Source organism: Dunckerocampus dactyliophorus, chromosome 19, assembly GCF_027744805.1.
Source record: "Dunckerocampus dactyliophorus isolate RoL2022-P2 chromosome 19, RoL_Ddac_1.1, whole genome shotgun sequence".
In the NCBI taxonomy this organism is placed as follows: domain Eukaryota; kingdom Metazoa; phylum Chordata; class Actinopteri; order Syngnathiformes; family Syngnathidae; genus Dunckerocampus; species Dunckerocampus dactyliophorus.
The window spans coordinates 10822520-10842531 of record NC_072837.1 but is presented as its reverse complement, the minus strand read 5'-3'; the positions used below and the strand labels follow the sequence as shown (position 1 = coordinate 10842531).

Here is a 20012-nt window from a genome sequence, read left to right as displayed (position 1 = left end):
TGGAGCGACGCAACTACTTCCGGTTGTTACTTCCACAGTAAATCAGCTTCCGGTAAGTGTAAGTACAAGACAATCTGGCTTCGTGTGTAAAGTCCCTTTTCTGTTTTATTACATACAATTGTGATTGTATTTTTCAGTTCTCTTCATTGTTATTATTTTCACAATCTGTGTTTTTATGCTGTGTTGTTCATCTTGTTACATTGTTGATATTATTATAGTATTTCTTTATGTTGTTTACTGTATTTAATTACAGTATGATACATTTATTACATTTGCTATATACTGTATACACACACACACACACACATATATATATATATATAGTTAAATTTGTCAAAAATATTATTACTGCTTTGTGCCTAAAATCCTTGTCCTGTGTTTTATTCTGAAAATAATCATGATCAACAAATTAAGGCCAAAATTATACACCAATCCTGAAAAATGTGTGTTAGAACGTCTGATAAAATGTTGTTGTTTTTTTTCATGGCACTTTTTCCGAACTTGATGAGATGAAAAGCCTGCGATTGGCTGGCGACCAGTGCAGGGTGTACGCCGCCTCACGCCCGAAGTCAGCTGGGATAGGCTCCAGCATACCCCCGCGACCCTAACTAGGATAAGCGGCACAGAAAATGGATGGATGGATGAGATGACAAGCAGAAAGAGAGCGAATGCTTTCGGTGCCTGACGCCAGTTGAATTCTTCGCTCCCTTCAGCTGAACACAAGAGAAAATCTGTGTCGTGGCGCTGCATCCCTGGGGATGAGGGGGTGTTTGTGTTATAAAACTGCATTCTGCGTCACACAGCAAACCTGCACAGCAGGCACAGCAACAACTCTTTCATTCACTAATCAGTAATCATGTTGGATCACACTCCTCATGCCCTAACTATACTAATTTGTGTGTAGGAAACAACTGGAAATATTTACAGTGCTATATAAATGAATGGGAACAAATGAGGACACTCCATGCGTGAACTGACAGTTACTCCTGAATATCATAATAAACAGATAAAGTGATAGTGGATTGCTGAATATACAGTAAATTTCTTAAAGCCAGCAATGACACACTTATTCGTGGCTGTAAGTTATTTAAGCTGAAGGCTGAACCTGTACGCTACTTTTGACACGCGGCTCGCTTCAAACCTTCCTGCTCCCTTGTTGATGATGTTCTCTTCTGACTTCAGGTCAACATTTGCAATAAAAGTGACTGCTGTAATTATTAGATTAGATTCAGCTCCAGAACCCTCCCCTTCTCTCTTCAATTGCCATCGTTCACCAGCAAAGGAAGCTAATAAGCTAAATGCACAATAGATTCATGAGTTACCAGGTAGCCAGATGCTAAAAACCCGATATAACAAAACATGTTTTCACAGATTGTGTCGTCATACGGTAGTTGAGAGTAAGTACACGTAGGACACCATGAAGGTTTACCTCACAGGACACAATCAGACCTGTCATAAAATGTGCAAACTACTACAGCACATACTACTGCTCATATTTACCCAACCGTGGTTTGTCACAACGGGAGCCCTGGAGGATGAAACAAACACTGTAATCATTGTTCCTTACTGTTACTTTATATTCAGAGCTCCGCAGAGCACATCTTCAGAAAGCAACTTGAATCAGGATAATTGGCAATTAAAGCATTGCTGAAACATATTGAAAGCAGATTCTTCAAAGGTCACTTCAATCAGGAGGAGGAAGTGTAAGGCCAGAGTGGCCAAATCTAATCAAGATGATGTACCTAACAGAGGGTCAGGCAGACTATGACTTGATGAGGTCTTGTTAGCTAAAAAATAAAAAAGCACAAGATAATCACAGCTACGCAGATATATATTTGTCATAATCTTTCGAATTATTTACGCTACAAGCAAGCATTTACATGTCCTGCAATAACTTCTATTTAAATGTATTTTCTCTATATTTATTTCCTTGTATTTGTATTGTACTTGATACCATATAGGTGTCTCATCCTCGACTATTTCTAACCCTCAAGACATGCTGGGCAGCTTCCTGTTGGGGAAGCGTGTGTGCATGGCCTTGCGGGTTATCGATGCTAGTACTGTTTTGCACATACATTTATGTGAAAAAAGAGTGTTTCCATGGAATATGCGGGGATCCACTGTACTGCAATCATCAGTAATTAGTTTTTAATTAGTTTTAGACATGATCCCGTACCAGCTCGAAACACGATTCTTGTTAGGGGTTACCAACTTCAAAGCTACTGGATCTGCATTGAGTGTGTGGACAGTATTGGATCCCATTTGACTGATTTAGTTTTTAAAACATAATGAAACAGAATGGCATTGTATGTACTTTTCGATAATAAAAACACTTTCTTGTTTCTTTACTTTATTTGCCTTTTATTTAACCTACAAATGTGTCAGATCATTTTGCCTGACCCTATATACAACTTCTTAGCATATCTACATGCGGTGCTTTACTAAATATCAAAGTGGCCCTTGCATCCTTTTATATTTCACTATGTGACCCTCAGTGGAAAACATTGGACATCCCTGCATTAGACTGACAACGCTGTATACTATCTATCAATAACAAAACAATAACAAGTGTGTGGGCAGATTTTCCCTAATTGTTCAATATTCTGGTCTGATCTGTGACTGTTCAAGGACACTTGAGCAAAGCGCTGAACACCAAATTTTTGGTGCCGTCTAATTTATGTAAAATAATAATGAACTTTATAACTAATTTAAAAGTACGGCCGCAGACTCCTCTGGTAATGCGCTTCTTTTTTACATGCAGTGGCTTGATGTGATGTTGCCTTCACATCCAATTAATGAATGCTGCTGACTCTGTGTACTTTCTGCTCTCTTCCGTTGCCTTATAACAGCACTTGTGCCCCTTGAGTGTGCACAACACCCACAGCGACATGATGAATATGTCATGTCGAGCTGAGAAAGGTTACCTGAGCTGCCCCAACGCCACATCACATCTAACACTGAACACAAGTTGCAGGGATGCGATTAGACACGAACGCTAAAGAATTATCCAAGATATACGCCTTAAAGCAATGTGTTTGGATGTTAAGATATGCTTTACTATCCTTCTGAGCTGCGGTCGTCGTTGTCAGGTCATCAAATGCCTTGTCCTGTATATGCACTGTAAAAAAAAGTGTAGTTTTCACAGCATTATTACTGTACAATGGACAATTCCTTACTGAAAAACCTCTTCTCAGGATGTTGCTGTAGTTCTGCAAAGCGTCATGGTCAAAAATACATTTTACAGCAAATAATTTCTTCCTGCGGATCAGCCTACAGTCATTTCTAGCGGGAACAGGACGGGTTTCACAGCTGCGCACACTTTACAACTTGAATTTGAGTGGAAGAGAAAAAGCAACCTGTGTTCACTTGATTAGCTACATCGGCCCTGACAGCCGATTTTACCCTTTTCCTCATTGCCAATGACATTGATCGCTACAAGCTCATTGGTACCGTCTCCTGGGTAAGAGAACTCACCCGAGAGAACCGAGGCTAGACTTAAAAAATGAACGTTTAGCTCGGTGAGCTTGATTAGTAACGTTAGCAACATTAACGTTTGAATTGTGGAATGCGTTAGTGTGGCGTGCAACGTTAACTGACAGCTTAATTTGTCAGCTTATTCGGATGGAGCTAACTGCCACTGGCCAAAGTTACATCAAGTCAGCAAGTGAAGTGGTGGACGTCAGTGGTGTTGTGCCCGAAAGCGATGCTTTTTTTTCTTTTCCGAGGGACAATGGTTGTCTAACGGTTGTTGTCCATTTTAGGAAGGACCACTATCGTCTTTGCTGGTCATTAGTTTTGACAATGAACAAGTGAGAGACCAGCCCATGACCCTGATGTGTACGCACAAGAAGTGCTGGCCATGATCAGAACCACCTGAACAGGTATGTTTTTCTATTTTCTTTTAATCTTGTTTTATTCTCCTTCCGTTCATCTGTCTCCTTTCATTGCTCCAAATTCTGCGTCTTTTTGTCTTTTTCTTCTCATTGATCCAACCACCTCCTTTGTATTTAGAGCGTCTACATTTATTAGAAAGTCTCAAACACCTCTGGTTCCTCTCTTCCTCCTTGATGGGAGATTATCTTCTCTAGCAAACATTCTGTTGCTTTGGTTCGCCAACTCGTTTATTTTCAAAGGATCGGTACTTCACAGGAGACAAGATTCCCAGGGTATCAGCAAGCAATCCTGTAATTATGGTCAAGATCTGTGGTCAGGAAAAGTGCCAAAGGAGGTTTCATTCCCTTCAACAGGAAATAAATAAAAGAAAAGGAGTCAGTGTGGGGCTTCTGGGGGCTTCCTTATACAGAATCAGTGGTTAAATGTGATGGTTTTGTTGGATGCTCACATTGTTGCAGGGGTAGATGCCATGATAGCAAAGTGTTACATCAGCCAGCCATTTCCTTCACAGGATGCTTAGCGCTGGCAGCAACTGACAACATTTCTTGCCGTCACTTCATGTCTGGGGCTTCATGCGTGTGAAGGCTTCAGCTACCTTTAACACCTTTAATGGCGAGCTACAGCAGCGCAGTCGAGGGTCAGCTAAGGGCCTTTATGTATGTATTTTCGGCTCCAAACCTTGCGGCTAGCTGGACGTTGATGTTGTCTAGAGATTCCGGATCAACATTTGCAATAAAAGCGATTGTTCTAATTGTCAGATTAGAGTCTGCGCCATACGGCAGAAGTCAATGAACTCATGAACTCAATCTGTTTTTCAACAGATTTGAGTCTGCCCCCCTCCCTCCCCTACCAACTCACCACTCTTCACCCCCACATCCCCATCCCAGCCATCCTCTACCCCCCTCTCCATAACTGATGATCAGGTGAGGAGTCAGCTGAAGAAGATCAAGGCAAGGAAGGCCCCGGGACCGGAGGGCATCAGCCCTAGAATCCTCAAGGAATGTGCTGACCAGCTCTGTGGAGTTCTCAGGCACTTGTTCAATCTCAGCCTGAGCCTGGAGAAAGTCCCGGCCCTGTGGAAGACCTCCTGTGTGGTCCCGATACCAAAGACACTGCATCCCAAGGAGCCTAACCACTTCAGGCCTGTTGCCTTGACCTCTCACCTGATGAAGACCATGGAGAGGATTATCCTGCAGCACCTGCAACCCATGGTGGGCACTCAGCTGGACCCCCTGCAGTTTGCTTACCGGCCTCGGATCGGAGTGGACGACGCAGTGATCTACCTGCTGCACAGATCACTGCTACACCTGGAGGACAGCGGGAGCGCTGTGAGGGTCATGTTTTTTTACTTCTCCAGTGCCTTTAACACCATCCAGCCGTCACTACTCAGAGTGAAGATGGAGAGTGTGGGAATAGACCAACACCTGACTGCATGGGTTATAGACTACCTCACCAACAGACCACAGTATGTGAGGCTCCATCACTGTGTGTCTGACATGGTACTCTGCAGCACAGGTGCCCCTCAGGGTATGGTGCGCTCCCCTTTCCTCTTCACCCTCTACACCTCGGACTTCACACACATCTCCACACAGTGTCACATCCAGAAGTTCTCCGATGACACAGCCATCGTTGGTTGTGTTTCAGAGGGGAATGATCTGGAATACAGGACAGTCATCAGGGACTTTGTCAGCTGGAGTGAGCTTAACCAGCTGCAACTCAACATCAGCAAGACAAAGGAGATGATCATTAACTTCCAGAGGAAAACATCTCACTTCACACTGGTGAACATCCAGGGAGCGGACATAGAGTTGGTAGACAGCTACAAATTCCTGGGTGTTCACCTTAACAACAAACTGGACTGGTTCGTCAACACCCACGCCCTCGACAAGAAGGGTCAGAGTCGCCTCCACCTGCTGAGGAGACTGAGGTCCTTTGGTGTGTGCAGGACTCTTTTACGGCTCTGTGGTGGCCTCAGCCATCTTCTATGCTGTGGGCTGCTGGAGAGGGGGCAGCACGGACAGGGACAGGAGCAGGATCAATAGACTGATCAGGAGAGCGAGCTCTGTCCTGGACGGTCCTCTGGACTCCGTGGAGGAAGTGGGGGAGAGAAGGATGTTGGCTAAGCTGACATCCATCAAGGACAACACCTCTCATCCGTTACACCCACGGTGTAAGAAGGAGAGGTTCCGCAGGTCCTTCATACTGACCGCTGTCAGGCTCTACAACACCTGCACCACCTGAACCATGTTGTAGTCAATATGTATTCTTTACACTGTACTCTTTACTTGCGTATCTTGCTTGCTGCTGTAACAAGTGAATTCCCCCGCTATGGGATAAATAAAGTACAAATACAAATATTGTCTCATCAATGTAACATTACTGACACCTAGTGACCAGTGTAGAATACTACATATTACAACATGTCTCATAATCGCTCATTTATTGCGGTTAATCGGTTCCAGACCTGACCGTGATAAGTGGCTTTCCCAGGCCAGTTGAGAAACATAGTCTCTCCAACGTGTCCTGGGTCTTCCCCGAGGCCTCCTACCGGTCAGACATGGCCTGAACACCTCCCCAGGGAGGCGTTCGGGAGGTATCCTGACCAGATGCCCGGGCCACCTCATCTGGCTCCTCTAAATGCAGATGAGCAGCGGTTGTACTCCAAGTTTCTCCCGGATGACAGTGCTTCTCACCGTATCTCTAAGGGAGAGCCAGCCACCTTACGGAGAAAATGCATTTCGGCCACTTGTACCCGCCATCTTGTCCTTTCAGTCACTACCCAAAGTTCATGACCGTAAGTGAGGGTAGGAACGTAGAACGACTGGTAAATTAAGAGCTTTGCCTTTCGGCTCAGCTCCCTCTTCACCACAATGGACCGATGGATTCCTTAGGTACAAATCTAATACTTTTTTGTAGGGCATAGAAAACCTATTTACGACCTTCTAAATATGGTTTTTAACATTAATAGAGCCCTCTGGACATGAAATAACACCCCTATTGTCACTTTTACACTTGCATTACCTAATATGGTAGACATATAAGACGTAATCTATACTCACACGTTAATGTAATAATGAGAGTTTCTTGTTGTAACGTAACATTACTTACACAGACTGACCAGTGTAGAATCATCACATGTCTTTGAATGCCTCTTCTGAATGCCTGATATTTATATTTTACTTCATTTAGCCATTTTTATGCTTGAAAATGCTTCATTTAGGCCAAACATACATAAAATGTGCTTCAATATGTTGTGTTTTCTTACTAATAATAGGTTATAGTCAACCACAATAGGGCAATGATTTATTAATGCATATTTTTTGAAAAATCATGAAAGAGTGAAGCCGCAAAATTCGAAACGCAAAGTGGCGAGGAAAGACTGCAGTCAACACAATCATACTCACATTGTAGCAATAGAGGGAGTTGCTGAATGACCCAGCATGTCTTGCGGGTGCTTGGAAATACAGTTATGAAGTGTACGAGCCTGTTGTTAGTACTTGCCTGTTACGTGTTGTGCTGTTTATTTTTGGTTCGTGGCCTAGTTGGTGACAACTTCTATTTAACATGATGTCCACAAAGCACTGTAATTCCAAGCATCTGAAAAGAAGGCACTGATGTTATTTCACGCTGCGTTCTACCACTTTGTCCTCACTGTCATGTTTCACTTGGCATACAAACATATGGCCTGCCATAACGGGCAACTCTACACGGTACCTTTGTGTGTAAACATGCTTCACACTTCGTTGTGTAACACTGTGTACATTCGCGGGGCGTATGCATTCATCAAGTGTTCTATTCTAGAGCTGTCTTTCTGGTATTGTTAGCTTTGAAGTGTAAGTACTGAGTCATACTTACTAAGTTTGTGTTAGTATCAGTGGGCTTTTGGCTGAATGCAACAAAAAAAAGTGTGTTGTAATAGAGTGCAGTGACCAACAGTAATGTTTTCGCACAAATATTCACATTCAGTGGTTAGAATTAGAGAACAGGCTGTGTATGTGATGGGACTGTAGAAGGCAACATGAGAGGAAAGCGCAATGAAGCCCACTGAGGTGAGGGACGACTTTTCCATCATCATCAGTGAAGCAGCTCATCATGGTGAAGGCTGATGCAGTCACAAGATGGAGGCAATCCCGTCTAAGCTCCCCGGCATGATGCCCCTCATTTACAGCATCAGTCATCCGTATGAAGGAAGGTGACACTTGGATGAAACTTGACTTTAGCCCTAATAACCTAAAGTCTGCAGCCTCTGATATGTAAAACCAAGAAAATGGTCTGCGGCTCTCAGCTCTTCTACCAACACAACAACCTCATTCATTCAACTATACTGACAAATGCAAATACAATGATGTATTTTCCATGTAAAGTTGGGGCGCTGGGGACTTTCTTTTAAAGGACAGGCTTAAATATACATAATATTAATTCATTTTGATGCCTTATTCTGTTTGTAGTGTCAGATTCTTAACTTTCTACACTTTGAGGATATTAGAAGGCAAAAAAAAGTCCTCTCCCAAAACTGCAATAAAAACATAACAGGTTAATAGATTTTTCCCATTTTTTTGCTCAGATCTTTCATCAAAAATACCAAATATTTAATCATTTTAATTATTGTAAGCCTTTGAAGGCCCATTTGATGAAATTATGTCACTGTGTTTATTTTTGAGAAACACACATAAAATTCGTTATTTTCCGTATAATACATTTTGGGGGGCTGGGATCTTTTTTTTAAAGGTCAGGCTTAAATATGCATAATATTAGTAGTAGAATTTATTTTGATGCTTTGTTATTTCGTTTGCAGTGTCAGATTCTTCACTTTCGACCCTCAACCCTCAACCAAAAACCTTGGTCTTAATCAGACATAACAATTATTTTTATTAATTTTATTATTTTAACCCTTTAAATGCCCGTTTTATGAAATAATGTCACTGTTTTTTTTTCTGAAAAATGCACATACAATAAGATGTTGTCCATATAATAAATGTTGGCGACTGGGCTTTTTTTTAAAGATTAAATATACAAATATAATCTTAATTAAATATAAGATTTGTAATAAAATTAAATTTCATTTTTTATTATTATTATTATTATTATTTTTTGCAGTGTCAGATTCCAGTCTCCCTCTCATCCGCAGGAGTTTGGGTGCAACTTGACTTGTTAATCCTAATGGTCCCCACCGGGGCCACTTTCCTCTTCAGAAGTTCCTCCACAAGTGAGTATGATGGGTTGATGGGGGGTTTGGGTCCGGGTCCTGTATGTAATCCTCACTTCCTCGTGCTGTGAAAGCAGCAGTTGATTGGTAACAATCACCCTTACGCAATCGCCCATCCCGAAACAGGTAAAAACATCATTTCGCCCTCAAATTACAGTTTCCAGTTTCCGCCTCCCAGCAGCATGATAAAATTTGACCTTTTGACAGGAGGATATTAAAAACTGGCATTTCCTCAACACTTCTGGTTCCGTGCCTTTTACGTCCACAGAGTTAGGTTTTCTCGGTTCTGTAATGTAGGCTATTAGTCGTGGTCTGTAGGTTTCTCAACCTTGTATTAAACTCTGTGGTGAAATCCAGATTGTGGCAACAAGAAGGCGGTTTAAGAAGAAAACAAATCAATCCTAAACACATTTGTGCCTGGTGTTGTTGTCCCAGCTTGCCGGAATTGCCTTTGTTTATATTTCCCGTGTTTACAATGACTTTTATTTGTCTCGGTATTGATGATTGGCGCTTGGCGGCAACAGAAAGGCTTCAGTTCCGTCAGATCCAGATTAGCTTTCGCCTCAGGACCGCTGCGTTTGCATTGGGATTCATCGCCTGACTGAAAACATCAGAGACGGACTTAAGGGATGAATCGTTTTTCCAAGATGGCAAGCCCCCAGCAAAGAGGAGCCGTCATGTCCTCTAGTTATCGCTTGTTGTCTTTCCTTGCGGGGAATTGCTCTGAAATGCAGTTTCCTTTTCTTACAGATGTTTTGCTTTCCCTTCCTTTGGGCGCAACAAGCTATTAATTAAATAACAGAGATTACTTCATGTATGAACGCACATGACAGAAACGATTATTAATGGCCAAGATGACGTAACGTCCCAGTGGAGCCACAGGCAGGGACTGGGACTAAAGACATGGCTCTAGACTTTGTGAGTCACAACCAACCATATTCTTTATTTATCACAGTCACATACATAAAAAATAATAAAGGAATACAAATAGATTACCATCGCATTACCTGGGCATAGGAAGTACAGTGGATTCCCGCATGTTCCCAATTAAGCATTCGCTGCCAAATTTGCAGATATTTTGAAAATAGGCAGTTTTTTTCTGCAGAAAACACAAATCAGACAATACCATTTTTCTCAGGGTTCCTGGCTGTCTCTTATTGATACTTTGGCTGAATCACAATGTTAAACAGATTAAAGCAATCCGGCACCAAGAGAAGGAAAGAAGAACCTGCTATATTAGCTTACTTCGGACAATGAGTTAATAGATTATTTTAAAGGGGCCCTATCCTGCTCATTTCAGGGGTTGTAAAATTGTACTGGATACCAGTTGGGCACTACCGTAAATTTATTTGAATAAAATACTCCATACACATCAAGGCTGTATACCGGGTAAATCTCCATTTTTCTCCTCTTGACCGAAATCGGTCAAGGGCCGAGGGTCCATCCATGCCAAAACCACCTGACAGCCTCCATGAATGGAAGATTATCCGAATCCACATCACGGGGGAACCAGTCTCAGTGGGGAAGTCCAGACTTCCCGGTCCCCGGGCATCTCTCACTATTGCATCGGGAGGACAACGAGGCGTTCCCATACCAGCTATGAGACATAGTCCCTGTAGAGTGTCCCTGGGCATGTCCAGAACACCTCACCAGGGAAGCACCCAGAAGGCATCCAGAATAGATGCCTGAGACAGCTCAACTGGCGGCGCGGATCCACGAGCTCCTCACCCCTATCTCTTAGGGCGAGTCCAGCCACTCTACGGAGGAAACTCATTTCTGCCGCTTGTATCTGCAATCTCATTCTTTCGGTCACGACCCAAAGCTACCAAAGCAACCCAAGTGCAAAAGTTTGACTTTTTTTTTAAGGTCATGAAAGTGAAACTTTTGCACTTCAAATGTGATAAAACAATACCATGACTACAACACAACATCTAGAAAATGTGCTAATTACTAGGTGTGTAACGGTTCACATGGACGTATTGAACTGTTTCGGTTCTGCATGTTCGGTTCGGTCCACTTGCGTACCGTTTCGGTTATATTTTATGCAATTTTTTTCATAAAATTTCTTACTAGACTGATGTAAGCGCTTCACACGAAACTAAAGTCTTGTGGGCGAGTTTCCGCACGAATGCCTCTGAGTGTCGGACACTACTGACTGAGGTGGAGCAGCTAGCAGCTCGCAGGCGTGACAAATGGCATCGTGGCAAATGCAAGCGAGAAGCCTGAGCTGGAAGACCCTCCCATCTCACTACGGTCTCCTGTTTGGGAACACTTTGGCTTCCTTGTTAAAATTACAGATGGGCAAAGGCAAGTGGATAAATCTAAAATTGTGTGTCGACATTGTTCCACGGATATCGGGTATGCTGTAGGAAACACGTCTAACATGTTCGCACACTTAAAACAGCATCGTGTGGGAGTGAAAGTTACATCTACAAGATGGAAGAAAACCAGCTTAGTGCAAACACCGATAACTTCAGCATATAAACAACCTCTAGCAAGTGACTCTAACCGGGCCAAAGCAGTAACACATGGTATTGGAGTTTTTATAGACAAGAGATTACGTCCATATTCAGTTGTTGAGAGCGCTGACTTATTTAAGTACAGTCATGGAAAAAATGATTAGACCACCCTTGTTTCTTCAGTTTCTTGTTCATTTTAATGCCTGGTACAACTAAAGGTACCTTTGTTTGGACAAATATAACAATGACAACAAAAATAGCTCATAAGAGTTACATTTTTTGGCAGTACAAAGCTATAGCTATTCATGTAAGAACTTAAGTGATTTTGGTTATTGTCAAGAAAAGCATGGAAGTTGCTAGATATCAGCTCTTATTATGCACTGTATTTGTTATCAGTATTTGGTACCTTTAGTTGTCACAGGCATTAAAATGAACAAGAAACTGAAGAAACAAGAGTGGTGTAATAATTTTTTCCAGGACTGTATGTGATTAAAGTTCTTGAACCTCGCTACGAAATACCATCACGTCCTCACTTTAGCCAGAATGTTATACCAGCACTTCATGAAAAAGCTAAAAGTGATGTTGTCAACAAGCTGTCACGTGTCCGCTATTTCACTTGCGGCAGATGGTTGGACTTCACGTGCAACAGAGAGCTATTTAACTGTAACCGTCCATTACATTTCACCACAATATTTAAACAATTGTTTAAATACAACAGTTTATTTACTTTTCTATTTAAAAAACTCAGAGTGTAATTTATTTGCAATACCACCCAAATGGGTCATTTTTATCTATTTAAAAAAAAAATTCTGTTTGTGCTTTTTTTAAAAAAATAAAACCATTTTAAGTCATTTTTTCTGCCTTTTTGTTCTGAAAATGAACCAAACTGAGCACTTCAAGAAACTGAACCCAACCGAAATTACATTTTAGTGTACCGTTAAACACCCCTAGTAATTAGCCATATCCTAATTTGCATGTTCAAGTGTGTCACACACAAATCCAATTTGCCGCCATCTTTAGCCTCTGTCACATTGTTCGGAAACAAGTGAGACAAAATCTAATGGGAGCAACAGATTGCGTGTGACTAGGTGTTGCTTGCAGATTAACACCAGCACCGCTGTGACTTTAAAACTAATAAATGCACAACATGGGAAGGTGTGAAGCCAGATTATTGTTTAGATAAATAGATGCCTAATTATAGCAGCAAACGTTTGCATCAATGATCTTTTCCCTGATCAGAAAGCAACATTACATTTGTTTAACTATGTTCCCATACAAAGTAACACGGTTTGAAACATTGGGAAAATGTCCATAAGTGTGAATGGTTGTCGATACAGTATGTGCCCTGCGATTGACTGGCGACCAGTCATGGCTCTGAAAAACGTTTCTACCTTCAAGATACTCTTTGGCAGTGTTACCAAATTTACTGATGACACAGCATCAGGAGCAACTGGGGATTCAGAAGCTTTCCCAAGGATACGTTGACATGATCACAGGAAACGGAGGATGGAACCAGCAAGCTTCAGGTTGGGAGACAACCACGCAACCACCAGAGCCATGCCACCTCAGGAGTGAGCTATTCAAACATCGACTGTGTGTAACTGCACCTAAGGATTGTCCTAGTTAGCAACTGACCAATAGTTTTCGGAAAATATGTATTGAAATGTTGCACAAAAAGTGAAGAGAATGAACCATCATAACAATGGCAACTACCTATAAAAACACAACTTGACGCGACAATGTCAAGTGAAATCGTACATTCGAAATAAACAAGCAATGTAAGCCAATAAAGATTTATCCGTCATTGCATGAAATGTTGACTTAAAATGTTTGTGGAAAGTGTTGTTATTTGACATGACACTGGTGGATATCATTTGTCATTATCTTAAACACTAGTGGTTCCCAAACTTTTTACAGCGGCGTACCCCTTCACATATTTGACCTTAAGCCATGTATCCCCTACTCCTGCACACTTATTATTAATTTTATAGTAATTTCAGGTCAAAATTGTGCATTTTGCATGGTCACATTTTGGATAACGTTTCACATGAGCACTAATAAATAGATAAGTAATCTTCCAACCTATCTTTCACAAATACTGAACGTAGTTAATTGGTTAATTAATTTTAAAGTAATTCTGTGTCAAAATGTGTATTTTGCATGGTTACGTTTTGTTAAAGTTGCACACGGGCACTGATAAGTAGGTAAGTAATCATCCTACATATCTTTTATTTTGATGTTTGATGTTGGCATTCTTCCGTTTGAATGGCTTGAATTTGAGCATCCCTTCTTTTGTCCACTGACGATGGCTATGGTTTCAATCTGCATAATAATTTATTAGAAAATTGAAGGGGAAAGTTGAACAATCACAATAAAGCAGTATCTGAAGTACAAAAATACATACAAGCCAACAATAAAGCCCCGCTGACAGTGACAGGTTGTCACCGCTGCACCGTGCGGGGATTGGAACTCCAATAAAAATAAAATCTTTCAGATTAAAAACTATTAATGCACAATATAATCGTCAAACTTATCGATTTGTTCATGTTATGCACACAGAGCAATAAACAACATCGTGTGCTGTCCCCTTCATGCTTTCTACTCCATTCTCCATTGCGCGGTGAGGCATTCAGGCGCACTCGTAATTGAGAATGTTAGGCGCTAATTGTTTTTAATTTTTATTCACATAGCCCCTATTACAAGTGACGTACCCCTGGGGGTACGCATACCCCACTTTGGGAACCTAAGATTTATAGCGACTTGAAAGCGTGGAGAGGGCGTGACGTGGAGCGGAGTTGCGTAGGTTAAGCACAAATTGCGCGAATGTGTGCGTACGGCACTTTTTTTTTTTAAGTCTGAATATTTTTGTCTGTGCACACATTTAAATTTCGGGCGTACGCAGACCTTTAGTCAGATTTCTAGGTAGATGACGGCCCAGGTCGGTCAGACCCACCTCATTCTCAAAGAAAGCTTGTGTCCTTGCTGAAAGGGAAAAAGAATATAAATAAGAAAAGAAAATGTCATTACTTTTGGAGATGACACGGTTTGAAAGAGGTCCCTTCCATCTGTGGACGACTTCGACTTGAGGCAACTTTCATGCCGGTCTAATCAGAGATTTCCAATACAAAAAGGCATTCACACGTTATCCAACATGTCTCGGCTACAGTGGAGTGTAATCAAAAAAAAGATGATTGGTTTGAGCACGTATGGAAACTGCTGCTCGGTTGACAATGTTAGTTACGCGTTGTCATTGTCGTACCATGACAATAACGTAGAGTAAAGAAATGATGACTTTTGGGACTCCATTTCCAATAATCCCCAACTGCAGGGTCTACTTCCATTGGACTAGAGGTGGGTGGACCAATCCAAATATCGATTGTATCGATACGAAGGGTAGTATCAGCATCGGATTGGTGATATTAGTGTGATAAGGTACATTTTTTTCAGTTGTCTTTACTTTCAGAAATGTCTGTGTTTTTGTTGTGTTGTTATTATGCATACATTGTTTATTAATATTTTTTATGTAGTTATCTTGCACTATTAGCTTTTATTATATGTACAGTTGGGTTACGGACCAACTCGGGATCGGCGAAAGCCAGGCAAGCAATTGATGCTCCGTCCCTCGCATGCGGAAAACAAAGAAGATAAGCGGTCACCTTGTTTTCAACTATTCCATGTGTTTATTCAACACACCATGTACACTCACAGCCCAGCCTGCATAAAGCGTTGGTAACATCATCGGGTCAGGTCGACAGCCTTTTTGTTAAGATGTCTGTGGTGATTCCACACCCCTCTCGGTTGACGTGAAAGTGAAAAGAAAAGATTTGAACCTGAGAAAAGATCTGAATGTGATTTTTTTTTTTTAACTGTAAAAAATAAGATTTGAATCTGAAAAAAACTGAATCTCAAATGAAAGTGAAAAATTGAAATACAGAATTTATTCAAAAGAATCAACAGAGCAAATCATAATTGCCTTGAACCTGAAAACATTTTTGGTGCACTTATTTGTACTTGCAATAGGCTGATGTATTTTTCAGAATTCAACATCAAAACTTTTCAGAATTTTCAGATAAAAATAGTGTATTTTCGAGTACAAAACCTTTGGACCTAATATACTGTACAAACCCTCCCATGCAGCTCTAAATTTTCCTCACACACTTATTAAACAAATTAAAAATATCAAATGTATAAGTACTCACTGTAGATGTCCCAATCCCGAGTCGATTTTCACCTTTTTTTGATTGATCAGCGATTGGAGGATGAGATCAGTCCATCTTTACGGTGCTTTGTTTTGCAGCAGGCCGGGGAGTAAACAAAGCCATGTCATCCGTGTGGAAGTACTCCTACATTGTAAATGAAAATAGACCTACAGCTACGTGCAATGTCTGCAAAATGACAATTTCAGAGGTGGTACTAGCAGGTCTGCATTCAATACCACAAATTTAAAACAATAATCACGTGTTTATCACAGTTAATTGGGTCCAGCAAGTAGGATTCAATGTTAATAAACTAAATATTTTTGTAGTTACAGCATAGGAAATCTGTTTATGACTTTTTAAAGACAGGTTTTAACATTATCAGAGACATAACAAATGGCCGCCGCAGCAGCATAACAAGCTACTGAGCTCTCCATTTTATTTACTCTAAACTAAAACTAAAAAAAGTGTTTCAAACAGAGTGGGGAAGAAGGACAAAGAAACCAAAAACGTACCACTTCCACACAGAATGAGAGGATAGCTTTTTTTCAGAGCATGTAAGCTCGGCTCTGCTGCCTCAGTACTGAACTTTCGGAAGAAAGACAAATATCCAAAAGAGCCCAATAAGGCAAAGCATATCACTGAAAAGGGAGTCAAATTTGTTATTATAACCAGCTCATCTCCGTGTGGGGTTTTGCCATCTTTTAAAATGATCCATGCTATCTTCTGCCATCGCGACACTACACTGTTGATTTCCAATAATATTAGCATATTCGAAATGTAATGTAATAAGCTTCATAAAATGTGTTATCGGTTTACTTTAGCCCAAAATATCGTATCGGGAACGGAGGCCAAAAATGCTAATCAGGACAACCCGAGTACTCACTACTCATGAATGATAATTTAAGATGTTCCATGAACAGACTGATTTATTAATCTGTGGAAACTTTAAAAAGCGTTATGTATAAATTTCGCTCTCACTTAGCAGCTTACCACCGAACAAAGTGCGACATCTCAACGCTTGCCGGGAAAACATGATCAGTAAAGCGCAAAGACGTGTAAAAATGTGGGCTGGCATGTGTCTCCTGTACCTTTTACCTGTATTATCACGGATTTATAAATTATTAGTGATTTATAATGAACGAGATGTGTTTTCTGTGGAAAAAAACTACCCATTTTCGAACAAAAAATAAAACCTTTCTCAAAAATTCACTAATTTACGGGGTCATTTGTTGACATTCGTTTACATGAACTGTTTAACGGTTCACAAATAAGTTTGTTGGTATTTCTTTTATTGCCAAAACCTGTTTTCTTCAGATTAATTATCATGATTCAAAAATGATAGGTGAAATCACAAAATAATCTTTCACCAATGCCAACTAAAAAGTATCCGTGTCCTGTATCCGTATTGCCAGTACTGGCCCTGTACAGTTTTAAACACCTATTGCATTATTTCCCACCCCTTGCAATGGACTGATAAAAAGGAAAAAGAGTGGCGCGCAAAAGTGCTGGACGTGACCTGAAGGGACTTAGACTGTAATTACACGAATGATAATGATCCATGAAGGCGATGTCAAGGTTTGGTGACACTTGTACTGCACACATAACCACATATCTCGCTACGAACGTGTGTTTAAGCCAGTTGCCGTCAACCAATCGGTGCCTTTTATAGTCATGAGCAAACAACAAGGCAACGCTCCTCAGGCTGTGCTGAGACTCTGGGAATGAAAGTGCGTCAGAAAGTGAGTGTGCTGTGGCCTGAAACATACCTGAGGTTACGTTAGCAACGGTTGCTTGGATTCTCATCTGCAAGATCCTGATCTTTGTCATCAATACCCGAGACTCATTATTGCTGGGTTTCATCCCTGATGCGAAGCATGGCAGGCCGGGACACGTGTGTATTGACGTGGAAGTCAGGGTGATAAGACCTGGAAGAGGGTGTGCACACTGTGTGAATACTAACATACACAATCACTCACAGTACGGTTGTTGTTTACAAACATTGAAATTGTTTGCGTGATTGCTGAGACAGTCGGGCCTTCACAGGGAAAAGATGATGCATGTATCGGTGTGGGTTGATATCAGTATCAGAAATGAAGCGTGGGACAATAACGGCATGACGGATATGGGTGAGAAAGCCAATATCGAACATGTCTAAGAATCAAGCATTCATACTACTCTTTTTGTGATGTTGCGCAACATCATTGTATTTGTGTGAATGCTAAAAGGTCCAAGCATTCCTGCTCATGTTGTTGTGCATCCGCTAAAAATATTGTGTTCATTGTGGAAATGAGGAGCTGCGCCATTCTTGTTCATCACATGAAAAATGGGTTTGGGCATGCTTGATGCCAGTGTTTCCAGGAGGCTAGTGGGAATGGGGCTCCAGGTGGTGAAGATGGCTTCACGGGGGGCATCCACTGTCTGGAACTGATGTCCATTTTTGTAAACTTCCCTTACCATCCATCCTCAAATGTTCTCAAATGGATTTCGATCAGGGGAACAGGCAGGATGGTCCAAAAGAGTGATGTTATTCCTCTAGAAGAAGTACTTTGTCAGGCGGGCATTGTGAACTGCAGCGTTGTCCTGTTGGAAAAGCCAGTCATGACCACACAGACGAGGGCCTTCAGTTATGAGGGATGCCTGTTCACATAGCTGCCCAACTGCCGTTTGACGCCCCTGCACAACCTGAAGCTCCATTGTTCCATTGAAGGAAAAAGCAGGCCAGATCATGATGTCGCCCCCTCCACTGTGCCGTGCGGAAAACAGGTGGGATCTCCTTGTCATGCCGGTAACGTTGGAAGCCATCAGGACCGTCAAGGTTACATTTTTTCTCATTAGAGAATAAAACTTTCTTCCACTTTTCAATGTCCCATGTTTGAAGCTCTCACGCAAAACTGGCAATTTTGTGGCGTTGAAGTAGACGCCACAATTTTTGATTCTTTTTTCTTCCATAACCGTCAGGATGTTTGAAGTTTCAAACGACCGTCTTACTGCGTCCAACCTCAGCAGCAATGGCGTGCTGTGACAGGCCTTGCTTATGCAGCTCAACAATCCGACCGCGTTCGAAGAACGAAAGAAAGCTTTTCTAGCTTTGCCATCAAGAGATCATGACAGTGTGAATACCTGACAGAAAATGACATTAAATCCACATTTTTTCCAAAATTTTGGATTTTAGAGGCTTTGGTCTTAAACTTTTGATCAGCTGTTTAACAGCCTTTTTCACTTTAACGCTTGTTTGCATGTACATTTCTTATTTTTGCCTTTACTTACTACTTTGCTTTACTTACATTTTGAAGCTTTACTTAGACCTCCTTAAAATCCAACTGTGCGAAATGTAAATTCTTGCAATTTTTCAACTGCTTTTATGCGTATGTGTACCAAACCACTAACTCTTTGTTTTGTTCCTATTGATTTGGTCCATCTACGGTCTCACCAATTCCTCGATTAATCAAAACAAGAAGCTTCAGATTAATCCATTCATCCATCTTCTATGCCGCTTATCCTCACTAGGGTCGCGGGTATGCTGGAGCCCATCCCAGCTGACTTCGGGCGAGAGGTGGGGTACACCCTGGACTGGTTGCCAGCCAATGGCAGGGCACATGTAGACAAACAACCATTCATACCTATGGACAATTTAGAGTCGCCAATTAACCTAACATGCCGGAGTACCCGGAGAAAACCCATGCACGGGGAGAACTTGCAAACTCCACACAGATGCCCAACCGAGATTCGAATCCAGATCTTCCCGACCCAACATGCTAACCACTAGTCCACAGTGCGGCTAACAAAATAATTTAGTTGCAGCCCTAGCGAGGACCCACTGATTTGAGGTCCGTCACGTAATACATTGCGAAAGCTGCCCAACCATGGTTTCAAATCTCCGTCAGAACATTTCTCTGTGGAGTCGTCATGTTCTCTCCTATTCTTGCATGGTTTTCTCCAGCTGTTCCCTGTCATTGACGGTCTCACCGCCCGCCCAAAATCAGTTTGCGTTGGCTTCAACTCACAACCACAACCAGGATAAGAAAATAAATGGATGAACGCTTGCTTCAACTGCTACCAGTGAATCGTCTATTGTTGCGTTCCCTTGACATCACGATCTCCAACATTCCTGAACGAGGTCATTGATTGTGTTGTTTTATGAACTGGAGTACTATACCATAAACAGTCCGACTGTTTTCAAACTGTGATGAAAGACAGCTATTCTTCTTTATGGATCATCACTTGGCTGTAGGTCATAGAAAGTTTACAGTATTG

The 20012-nt window shown here is 41.5% G+C and overlaps 1 protein-coding gene across 1 annotated transcript in view; it reads right to left on the bottom strand.

The window, feature by feature from the left end:
- opn5 (opsin 5) overlaps positions 1-20012 on the bottom strand; it is a 53427-nt gene that overhangs the window by 32023 nt on the left and 1392 nt on the right. The window contains exon 2 of the mRNA XM_054762772.1: positions 17525-17683. Within this exon, the coding sequence (XP_054618747.1) occupies positions 17525-17618 (94 nt within the window). The 5' untranslated portion in view covers positions 17619-17683. The remainder of the gene's footprint in view (positions 1-17524; positions 17684-20012) is intronic.